Genomic DNA, 12,815 nt, shown 5'->3' with positions numbered 1-12,815 from the left:
ATGAAGATTTTTAAATGTGGTGTTATTATAAAATGTTTGTTTTGTATCATAGATGCTTTTTATATTGGTTATCTGTTGCCAACATATTTTATTCAAATTATTTTTAGATAGAGAGCTAGATTCTAGAATTTTATATGAATGAACGTTTATATTTATGAAATTTGTTATTATGCGTAACTGTAGGATTATTTAATGAATGACCGTTCATATTTAAATACATATTTATATGAATGTTTGTGGGACTGCTAAATGATGCATAAGCCTAAAATGGGCAATGAAATCCGCATTCAAAATTTCCTATATAGTTAAGATGTTAGTACGAGATCTTTATTTTGTAGTAGTCTATTTTGTATTACTAATATAATTAATATTATTGTATTATTTTATAAATAGAATTTTTTACTCATTGTAATTTCATCAAGTTTTTATGAATGAAAATGTATATTTATATGAGCCTAAAATGGGCAATGATATCTGAATTCAAAATTCCCTATATCGTATAAGGTGTTCGTACGAGATCTTTATTTTGTAGTAGTCTATAGTATATGTTTTGTAGTAATAATATAATGAATAGTATTATATTAATTTAGAAATATAATTTTTTACTAATTTAAATTTCGTCAAGTTCTTTAAATGAATGAAAATTTATATTTATATACATTTATATGACGAATAACTAGACGTTTTTTAATGAATGACGTTTATATTTATATACATATTCATATGAATGTTTGTGTAGTTGCACACGTTGGGCCTGCTAAATATTGCATGAGCCTAAAATGGGCATTGGAATCTGCATCAGCATTTTCTATATTCTAGACGTAGATTGTTTTTAGAGATAAGTATGAGATCTTTATTTTGTAGGCTATATTATATACTGTATTTTGTAGAAATATACTATTTTATAAATATAATTTTTACTAATCGTAATTTCATCCTTTCATTTTTTTAATAACTTCATATGTCGAATCATTAACTGGCGTTCAAGTGTTTTAGTAGCACATACGATCGAACTCCCTGGAGCACGTGGCGCGAGAGCTCTGTCGATCGGTGAAAGAAACTCAGTTCATTCACACGCGCAATCTGCCAGCTATCAGATCCAAGGACAAGCAAACAGAAGCAGCTTGCTGTCCCGTACACTTTATCAAGTGCTCTCTGTCTGCAATCGCAAACAAGTCCAGCGCCAAACTCCCCTGGAGCTACAATACCAACATCACATGAAAGCAGGCTGGATTCAGAGATTCAGTGCTGTATGGTTACTGTAGGCCTTACTGGCTGTGGCTGTTGCTAACAAACAGGTAGTACATTTAGTCATTTATTTAGTCATTTAGCAGAAGCTTTTATCCAAAGCGACTTACAAAAAGTTCGGGGAGCAATAAGCGATATGTCATACAAAGAGCAATAGTACGTTTGTCAGTGCTTCCTGGAAATGAAAGAGGTTCGCCAGTTGTTTGACTATACAATAGCAGGTTAGGGATTGTTTTACTGCAGTCTTTAAAAAATATTTCTAATTTTGCTCTCATAAAAATACTTAATATTATAATACAAACATTTTCCATATGATCATGTTTGAACAATATTATAAAAGGCCGGAGCATTGAATTTCAAGTGCACTTTCTAGTTATCTAGCAATAACTGTTGCCACGGTTACAAATACGTGTCCTTTGACCCCTTGATCTATAAGTCCTGGCCTCGAATCAGTCCCCAGCTTTTTGAAAACGATGAGTTTTAAAGGGAAGTAGAACTTTGCAATGTTTTTCTAAAGCACTCACTCAGGTTTTGGGTTAGTGACCTCGTCCCCACGTCACCGTGGATCAATACCTCTCCAGGCTTATCTCAGAACAGCACTAACTGTTTGACTAAACCCCCTCTTGGTACATATAGGAAGGTTAACGGAGAGTGAAATGATCAGTCATTGTAAACTCTGTTTAGAGAGTCGACTTGTTGCTGTGAGCGAGTTTATGGTGCGCGGGGAGAGTTTCGTGAAATGTTTTTCTTTTTCAGTTCACTTTTTGCACGAAGAGACATATGGATCGGCCATCTTTACTCGACCAGGGTTTGTGGTAAGTCTCAACCTGTCTATAGAAAAACCAATGGGCAACAATAGCGACATTTTAATCATTTGATATAGATGAGCAATACAAATATTTGAGAACATTCATATAAGATTGAAAGTCATAAACTTGAATCTACAATATTGTTATATTCGTGGTTCTTTCAAAAAAATGTGATTTGATACTCAAAAGTAATTGATCTCATCTACGCTCCCAAAAAGATTTACGTTTATTTTACACGAAGATAGCGCAACTGTAAAATCATGTTTGCTAGACAAAAGAAAACTCAAAAAAAAGCAGGTGTGTAATGCGCAACCACATATAACTTATTGCTTAAGGGATGTTTAGATCGCTGTTGTATTTGTGAAATTCTGAATAGGAGGTCATGGCACAAATGGCTGTTCAGGGTCACGGGTCAGCCATGTGGAGAGGTTCCCCATTTCACATCTACTCCAGCGTGCAGAGAAAAATGTGTAATCTATATACAGGTATATAACATCTGCACATGACTAAAGTGTGAGTCAGTTCAGAAAGACAAGAGAAAAGCCAACCAAGGTTTAAATGCTCATAGTCGTTCACAATTACAATACCCAAAATGGGTGAACATGCGAGATCAAAATTCTCTGAAACATCGCGTTTACCCAGCTAACAAAAATAACATTTTACTAACATTCTCATTAAGTAACGAAAACACTATGCTTGCATATTTTTATACCCAACATTTTTATAAATATCTAAGCGTTGCTGTAGTATTAAGGTAAAGACAAGGTTGCTAGGTCATATAACCACTTCTAGAGTACTTTTTCTTATAACATTGATGGTTGAAAAGTTCACATGACTTTTCTCCTCCCCATATGATTTTTATCTTTATTTTTAGGCCGTGTCACTTTTTGTCCTCCTGAGCTCTGGAGTGTGACAATGGTGTTTGTATACTGTGTTGTCAAACGCCATTATCACACTAAATAGCCACGGTGTGACCTCACAACCTCATCGGCCAATCGGAGACGCAGAGGCACTCGAAGGTTGTGGACTTGTGTCGTGGGATCATAAGATGTGGATACTTGTGAGGTTATTATTATGACTCTGACAGCGTCCTCGATTGATCATAGACTGGCGGAAACAGATGGCATGTCTGCGGTACTGTAGGTATGCCCACTGACCCAGTTTACCGTTTCAGACGGGTTAATGGGTACAATACGCACACATGTGATGCAACTCTCTCATATTGTACACGACAAGGCACCGCAAGAAAACTGTTCAGTTGGTTTGACCGGGGAAAATGTGTAACAATTTTGAAATAAAGAAAATTTGAAAAGGGTGACCTGGTCTTGATGTATGAACTTTATGAAATGTGCGTCATGTCAATGTTTGAGTCTGTGTGATGCATTAAGCGTGCTGAATCTGGTAAATGAAACGCATTCAGACCCAATGCATATGGCTTATATAAAAGCTTTTACACACAATAAAACTGAGACAACGATCATGAATGTTATTTTAATAAACCAAATCAAAGGCTAAAAACTTTCATTTCTTCTGTGAAGTACACAAATATACGTACACAAATCACTCACAGGACAACAACAAAAAGTCAACATAGAAGGACTGTGGTCCAAACAAGCCCAGCTTCTGATAACCCTCGATCCCGACTTGGCAAAGCAACCCAAACGCTGATTTCTCAGTATGCGGACTATAAAGAATAAGACTCTAGAGCTAGATCATCTAGATTTGCATGAACTAGCGAAACAATGTGCATGCAAATAAGTCACAGCTTCAATCCATTTTAGGGATTACAGTTTTACAGCCAAAGCTTTACAACAGCAAACTTTACGTGTGTGCGCGCATTTATATGTAGTAATGAGTCAATACTGAAAGTCATTTGACTTTGGAAGATCGAGAGGCGAAGGTGGAGAGCTTGTCATTCTTGAAAAGGCAAATCAACAGCTGTTTACAGCCGCAATAGCACAAATTCTTCCACAACATCGTATTCACTACTAAATCACACCATCATTCTCCTATGAGACCATCGACATACTGTTGATTTATACACAAACATCCGATGACGGTTGACTGTGCACAAAGCGGTGATTGTTAAAGTCATCATTTATAAAACGTAGTCCACAGTGTTTTACCTTTAAAAATGTCAAGTGGTAACATATCGAGGATATTGCTAACGCTTCACTTTTCACATGCCCTTTTATTGCACATAATACAAGAGTTTCCAGTTCGTTGTTATTAAAAACTGGCGTATCTAACCTAAAACACCAGTAGGCATCTCTAAAGGTTTTTAGGTCACTTCAAAAAGCTAACACCATAAAAAAATACAAATTTCAACGTTGCAAATGTTACTGAAAATTAGGCTGAAAATTCATAAATCAATTACAAAATCTTTAGATTCATTTTCTGAAAGAAAGAAAGAAAGAAAGAAAGAACTATTTTATATAAAAATAAGCAACAGCCTCTTTCAAAATATAACAAAAATGTTCAACAAAACAAACGTCCTCGCCGATGAATATCATCTCTTTCAGCATCTTAGGTTTAAAGTGAAATCTCAGAAACACTCACCAAACATCTTCATGAGTCTTCAAACTCAAAGCAAAAGTTCAGTGTTTCTCTTCAGTCAGGCTTTGCCGTTCAGCACAAAGCCAAAGGGATTTTTCTTGGGTGCAGGTTGCGCTTTTGGTTTTGGAGGAACAGTCCGTTTGGGTTTGGGTTTGGGCTGCAGAGACTGCAAGCCTAATAACTCGCAGTATCTGTTACACTGATGCAGAGCCTTGAACTGATCGATGAAAGAAGTGGCACAGTTTCCCTTGAATCCTTTATAACTGCAAAAATAAAAATATATTTTCACTGTCAATGCTTCAGTTTTCTTTATTGACCTTATTATAGAATAATATAGTTCCTATGCGTGACAGTTTTACTTTAAATCATGACCTACCCTTTCTTACAGGTGGCAATGCCAACGTCTGTCAACTTCATACCAACACCTGGGGTAAAAAACAACATTTGAGTGTGTGATATGCATTAACAAGTATGCATCAACCAAATGTCTGATAAATGTATAAAGAGCTGTTCACACAAGGTACTGTTTGTGTTAAAACAACATAATACAGAATCAAACCCATGACATTTGCGCTGATAACACAGTGCCAACTGAGCGGATGAGAAAGCCAAAGTGAAATGGATGTTATGTGATTTACCCTGCATATCTGTGACAAGCAGGTTTCCTTCGGTCTGAGTGTATACCCAATGTTGAAATGCACAGCATTTCTGACCCGCCTCCGAGTCCCTGCGCATCAGGTTGATCTCCTTCCCATCCTTCACCGAATACTTCACAAAGTCTCCCAGCAGCTCCTCCTCCAGGGTGGCGTAGGGGATGTCATTAGAGGGCCGGTGGACCAGATAAATGGGGATGATTCTGGGAAATGTATATGTATTTTAATACAATTCTGAATTTCACAGAAAGATATAAAATTGGGGAAATAATCAAATTATATGTTTGTGTTAAATTTGGACTTTGAGATTTAAGAAATTATTTTAATGCATTCGGCAGATGCTTTTATCCAAATCAACTTTTCATTTTTGTGTTCTCTGGGAAGCAAACCTATGATCATTTCACTGCAAACCAGCTGAATTTACATCTATGCATTTATCTTCATTGTGACACAACAAGTTCTGCTAAACTTACTCTGGCACCTCACCAAACGATTCTGCATTCTTGGCCACATTATTATATGCTTTTATATATTCTCTAGCAGTATTCTGCACGTGGCATTCCTGAGAAACAATATAAAATAACGCAGCCATTAGTCTTTAAGTTTATTCTTGAACATTCTCAATGAAAAAATGAACTTTTGACAAAAGCCCACTCTCACCTCCACAGCTAGACTGTAGTTCTTCTGGACGAGCTCCTCGGTGTTTTTGGTCCCGTAGCCAATGGAATTGTGGACCTTCAGGACGCAGGGATGGCTGGGGTTGAAACGTGGCAGCTTGCCTTCTCTCAGAGTGGTCCTGAAGGCCTTCCGGTGCATTCCTTCACCAAAATGAATTTTCTCTGTTACGATGCTTGCGGGCTGATTTTCCCCAAAGTACTGATCTGACAGAAAATCTTCTTTAAAAAAAAGCGGGGTGCACTGGATGTTCTCCTCATCTCCTTCCACAGTCCTGGGCTCGGCTGGGTGATGAATTACAGGTGGATTGTAAGATTCTAGCACAATCTATCAAACTTATATCTGTTTTTCTGAGGGGAAGGCGAAATTTAGGCCGTTTACCTGTTTGATCGTGACTTGGGATGACAAGTTCCATGAGAACTGCAATGAAATGGAGTTAGATTTATAGTGTGTAGATTTATTGTAATTCATCTGGCTTTCTTTCTAGGTTATATTTCTTCCAAATATTATAGATGTGTTTTACAATCAAATGAGATGAAATAACTTGTTATAAATGTGGGTAAACTATAAGTATGCAGCTGTGGCCAAAATTGTCTTTCTGCTTTGTTTAAAAATATATTGACATTAAAATGTAAATGTGAATTTCTTCTAGGCCTATAAAATGTATTAACAGGTTTTTATTACATTAAATCATTATTTAATCAATTTATTTGATGTCACACTTTAGAAAATGTGTCTTTGAGCTGTGATGAAATATATTAAGATTCATATTTTTTCTATAAAATGAATAACATATTTTTTATTACATTACTATTCAAATGAATGTATATGATGTCTAACTTTAGAAGTCTTGCACTTTATTCAAATATATTAAATTATATTAAAATGTATATTTGTTTCTATGAAATGTATTACAGATTTTTTTTAAATTACCATTACTATGTAAATGTAAATAACATCAGTTCTATTCATTAATTTATATTAATTTCTTCAATTACTGTACATTCATTCCAAATTAATACATTTAAAATTAAAAAGCCGTTTCTTCTAAACTTTATTAAAAAAAAAAAAAGATTGTCAATTTATGTTTTATTGCCTGTGACCTTTTTCTTATCTTATGCATTTTTGGTAAAATACAATAAAATTCTTTTTCCCTGATTTGCTGTGGTTTGCCTTTTTGCCAAATTATTTCGTCTTAAATGTTTAGTGTGTTCTCCATTTTGTACCATACACTTCAAATGTTGATGGTTCTCGAACTTAAGCTTCAAATATGACCCTCTGGATATCACTTTTGCTGTTGTGATGAAGAATAAAGTCTTAAATTTGCTAGATCTCTTTTCATCTCATCAATCATTCTGTTAATGCTTCACAATGTCACCTAAATCTTACACTTTTTGCCAAGTCATTGAGTGCATTAGCAAATTGAAAATCTTAATTTATAACATCTTAAATAGGCAGCTACGCTCAATTGGTCTGGGAAAGCAGCCTATGCTGGCTCACCCTCAGAAGTGAGGTGATATTCTGATGTAGACACAGAGATGCTGGAGGTGGTCAGGGTGCTCTTGTACAGTCCCAGATCTTTACTGCATGCCTTCAGAATGGTCAGGGTGAATCGCTCTTCGTCTCCTTCACTGCGGAAAAACGAAAAGCCTTTCACCGAACTTTCAATAACAACCATTGAGTACAAGTTACACATCAGTCATGGCTTTACGAATAACGCTGAGTTGGGCGGTTAACAGAGACTAAAACCGTTAACCCCTTAATTATGAATACATAAAAACACAACAATATCTAACAAAACAGCTCAAAAGTGAAAAGCCAAAGCAAGTGTCCTTTTCGGAGCATAGTCAGTGTTTATATTGGGAATGAATCACTCGGTTATATAAAAGGTTCAATGTGCTCCCACACCATGTTGCTGATTCACCATTGTGCTGATGTTGAATGTGATCTCTGCCAAAACACACAGAAGCTCAGATAAGAGCCGAGCTCCACCAAGTGGAGAAAAAGTCATTTAAACACGCTGCAGACGCTCTTATCCAAAGTCTCCTCTGCAATTGAGGAAGGGACACATTTCATCCATTCATCAATCTTGGGGGGAAATCAAACCCCTGTCCTGCACTCTTAAAAACAAAGGTTTTTAAAAGGGTCTTTGCTGGGTGTATGATTTCGTAAAGAAGATAATATCCACAAAACCATTCTGTGGTTCTTTCTAGTGGAAACAGGTTCAGCAGACTGAAAGGTTCTTTGAAAAACCAAAAGTTGTTCGATGGCACCGCTGTGAAAAAACGTTTTAAGTGTTGGTGACCATCCTTACCCTTTCTTGCTCTCTGACTGTACTGTTCCCTCTTTAGTCCACTTAATAGTAGCATCATGTGGAACTGGGTTAAACCGGCACCACAGGGAGATGCTTTGAGGGTCAGCGTGTAATGGCTCAGCCTGGATCTCTGAGACTATACGCGGGACCACAACTACAAAAAACACGTAAATATTACAACATCATTTTTAACATTATCACTATCAATATCAGCATTTTATTTTACAACAAACTCCATATATCAATGTTTAACAAGACAAACCTTCAAATATACACAAAATGCCGGGTTGTTTCAAACCATGGCATGGACATTTTCTGGGAGATTTGACTTGACCATGTGTTGAAACAACCCGGCATATATCAGAGTGTATAAACAAATAATACTATATATAAATAATAAAAATGAATTATTTTCTTATAATTGATCACACACACTAAATCTATGATTTATGAAGCTTTTAAGGAACCTTCTTTTGGTGTTGGAGCCTTCTGCTTGACCACCGTACTGTAAGCCCTCTTGGTAACCTCTTCTCCATCTTTTCTTGCTTGGCGAAAAATTGCGGGCAGCTGTGGTCTTGTCTTTACAGGAGTTGTTCCCGGCAAGTCACTTGCGATCCGTCTGCGTTTGATGTCATCACTTATCGTGCCAGATAAACACATGCTCTGAGACGAGTTGCATGTCAGATTTAGATGTTTGGCCACATCAATCCCACTAATGTCTGCTTTGGGTTTAACAGGGATGATTTTCTGACCCGTGTCTGTGTCGGCCTGGACCATCTTTTTGGCCATATTACAACCACTGGCCTCTACTTTGGGTCTCACTGACATTGGTTTCTGCGTGCTATTTTTGTCGCCAGTTTCCACCTTGGTGGAAAGATGAGCATCTGGTTTATCCAGACCATTTGACGCCAACTTTACTTCAAGGTTTTCAGTCTTGCTGTTTGTGTTCTTCTGAGCAGCTCTGGTAGTCGACTCAGTCTCTGTTTTTTCTGCCCCATGCTGCACGTGCTTTTTCTTCTTCTTCCCGTGGGCTTTAGGAGTGATATTTTCCGTTATGACAATGGTTTCGATGACGGTAACTGCACCATCCTCACAACCAGTTGCTTGCAATTCAGCTTTCTTTTCCGACGGTGGTTTCTCTTGCTTTTTTGATGTATGAATCCCATGCGGGTCTGCCGGTTTGTCCTTATGCTTTGAGCGTGCTTTTCCGTCTGACGTCTTAGAACTTTTATGAGGCATTTTGTCTTTTTTAGGTTGCGCCGCACAGCTGCAGTTTTGCCTTTCAGTGTTGACGTGGTTGGAAAAGGATAAACGATTCAGATATATGGGTTCATCCAAATCTAAAGTGACGTATGCAACCCGTTTGTTCTCGGAAAGCACGGAACGCTCTCCCGTGAGTAAAATGAAGTTAGAAAGCTCTTTACGGATGTCACATGTATTGCTGTACTTTATCCCAGAGTCCCTCAGAGAAGGACCACATGATGAAGATGAAGACAGATCTACAAAGCGGTCTTCAGAAGAATCGTCACTATATTTTAAATCGTGTCCACTCTCGATTGAAGGTTTAAGGCAGGTATCAATAATAATCCCTTGGTGAGAAACATCAGCTTGAGAAACGTCTTCTTTTAATGCACCATGATGGGGAAAAGTATTTCCAGTGCTTAGTGGAGCAAACGGCATAGTAAACTCTGAAATCGTATCGTTTCTCTCTTCTGGCTCAATGTTCGAACCCTTGTGCTTTCCATTTCCCTCAATGAAGGAACGTGATACGCGCTTCTCATCAGTCTCCACACCTTGTGTGAGTTTCAATCGTTCCACCTCAGATGACACGTGACCGTTTGACTGAGGGGGACATGTGTGGAGATCAGAGTCAGATCTGTGACGCCCGTCGCCTCTCACACACCCGGCCGTCAGATTCCTGTCGCTGGTGTAAGCCGAGATCCTCTGAGCAGCAGAAGTGTTTTCTCGTTCCTCCTCGGAGTCCAACCCGCGATGTAAAACCAGTGCATCTTGCTCCAACTAAAAACACAGAAAATGTGTAAAGCTCGTGTAGAAGACGCCGATAACCACAGATGTGAAAAATGTTTACAATTTCATTAAAGAACAAATACGAAAGCCTCAGTCGTATCTTAACCCGGATGTATTTGTGTACATACCTCACTGAGGCGATGCTCCCCGTAATCCAAAAAACATTAGGCTTTTAGACTAAACGCTAAAACACTTCTCACAGTTGTCAATGTGGGATCATCTCTATTATAGCGATCACAGCCGCCGTGTCGTGTAAGTTAACCAATCACAGTTCTTTCACTGACTCAGGGGTCTATGGGATTGGAGGAAGTTTGTGAGCGACGGGTTGTATTTCGGGCTCTCAGCTGTGCTGGTGCCCGCCTCTCCAGTTCCACTTTTGCTCTTTGGGCTATTATCATCCGTGACCCTCTAAAATTAGTCTGCATTTCTGTTTATCAGTGTTTTTTCCTTCACCTCACATTTCCCCAGCTGTCTGTCATGTATGCATTTGCGCATATTTTCATAAGACTGGTGTGAATAAGTATGTGTGTATTTGTGATTGTGTATGGGTATATTTTTAACTTTCTTAATGCTATGTATACAATAGGTGAAGGGTCAGTCTGTACAGTTAGCTTAAGATACATTTGGATGCTGTGTGGTGTTGGATGTGTCAATGTCCTCAAAAATGGAATATTAGTCGCGTTGAATTTTCTTGATTTCTATCTGACATTTTTATCAAAACTTAGTTTTTCACATATTCTTATTACGTGACTTGTAACTTATTTACATTATGTACTGGTTTGTTTACGTTTTTTGAACGTTTGTAGATTTTGCGACTTTTTTTAGAAAAACAAAAAAGTTTCATCGACAAAATCAAAAGGAATTAAAAAACTTTAAAAGGTCAAGTCCAGTTACATAAATAATATGAATATTAGAAACAATATGTAAATAATTAAATAACAAATATATACAAAACTGAATTACAAATATTTTAAATAATAGAAAATTATGAATAAATGACGTATTAGTATCAATTTAATAACACAATTTTAATACAACGTTTATATTTTTTACACTCTATACATTTAAAAAATGTAGTTTTATATTTACATTTTTATTATTATTATTATAGAAATGAATCACATTGTAATACGTGCCTGGTATAAAAATGTAAGTCTAAAAGATGATTAATATAATAAAACAAATTGGTGTGCGTGTGTGCTGTGTGATATGACTGTACCCCGCCAGCACAAAGAGTATCATCATAAATAATAAAAGTCTTCCACATGTGTGACTTCTATTAAAGGAAATGTTAAAGGTGGCTATTCAAAGTCACGCTGTCACAATACTGTGTGTGAAGAATAGACTCTTACATGATGCAAATGGCTACAAACAGAGAAGTACCATTGATGTCCCATGATTTTAAGACATTTACTCTAGTATTTTTCAAATATGGAAATCATTCATTACTATCTGATTTCATCACTGTACGGTTTCCACACATTCCACAATGGAAACATTATATATTTTTTCTTTTCAGTTACAACCAAAACTGAAAGGCGTTTCATTATCAAATTATTTTTCTCTCTGTGCAATTTGCAGATTTATTCCCCCATGAACATCCAGAAAGCCCATAAGAAGTTATTAAGAGAAACTTCTGTCTGTATTCCCCAAGAAAAATATTTATCTTTAATAACTCTCATATTTCGGGAACTCGGGGTAAAGAGAGATGTACAGCTTAATATGTTGTAATAGCCTCACACTTCTAGCCTTTTTTAGTTAGAAACACATCAAATCTGTTAATTTCTTTAAAAATAAACTTAATGTAATACTCATTATAACCGAGGGAGGCCGCCATGTTCTTTTTCAATGACGTAAAATGGTTGCACGCCAAACTGACACAGACACCCTAATCAGTTCGACAGTAAATATAAGAAACTGTAGGTTAAAAATATATATATTGCTTAAATAATAAATCAGATAAAAACGCTATTATCAAAACGGTCTTATACAGAATAAATGAACAAACCGCAGCATCTACGTATCGTGTTTATCAATATATTCTCATAAAGTATACGACAATGGTGGATAATATTGTCTCAAATAGTCTTAACTATCTTAAAGACGGCACGTTTACCTTGAACAGAGGCTTATTTAACGCATTCTTCTTTTATTGCAGGCAGGCTTTCTGGCATGTGTCAAGATGACATACCGCCACCTACTGTCCCTGTTTATTTATATATCTGATCTTATGTTTGACGTCTCATATTTTACTTGTATATATGGAAAACGTGTGTGCTTCGCTGTAGCGTTAAAAGAACGTACCGTCATGTTCAGATTGGGGGGGCCGAAAAAGCTTTCATATCAACGACGAAACAAATTTTTGCTCTCTTCTATTTAACGCCTGCACGGTAGATAGCGCTGATGAAGAATATATATCACGCCAAAATATTAGGTCCGCAATACAGACTTCGGCTGCTGAGAAGAAGAAAAGCTTAAAGCTAAGCACGTAGCAATACAGGCTACTAGTATTGTTTGCTTTACGTACTTACA

At 36.9% G+C, this 12,815-nt stretch overlaps 1 protein-coding gene across 1 annotated transcript; it reads right to left on the bottom strand.

Moving 5' to 3' along the window:
- Positions 1 to 3,533: 3,533 nt before the first annotated feature.
- Positions 3,534 to 10,483, bottom strand: alpk2 (alpha-kinase 2). Its single transcript, XM_079486024.1, has 10 exons — positions 10,412 to 10,483; positions 8,723 to 10,274; positions 8,256 to 8,409; positions 7,442 to 7,572; positions 6,323 to 6,361; positions 5,927 to 6,225; positions 5,740 to 5,828; positions 5,252 to 5,469; positions 4,990 to 5,038; positions 3,534 to 4,876 (listed from the first exon to the last, which is right to left on the bottom strand). The coding sequence occupies exons 2-10, from the start codon at positions 9,933 to 9,935 to the stop codon at positions 4,672 to 4,674; spliced, it is 2,397 nt and encodes a 798-aa protein (XP_079342150.1). The 5' UTR covers positions 9,936 to 10,274; positions 10,412 to 10,483; the 3' UTR covers positions 3,534 to 4,671.
- Between the last annotated feature and the right edge of the window lie 2,332 nt (positions 10,484 to 12,815).

This window comes from Barbatula barbatula, assembly GCF_947034865.1.
Source record: "Barbatula barbatula genome assembly, chromosome: 22".
NCBI classification, from domain to species: domain Eukaryota; kingdom Metazoa; phylum Chordata; class Actinopteri; order Cypriniformes; family Nemacheilidae; genus Barbatula; species Barbatula barbatula.
The sequence above is the reverse complement of the archived record's forward strand: the minus strand, read 5'-3'. Positions and strand labels throughout refer to the sequence as shown.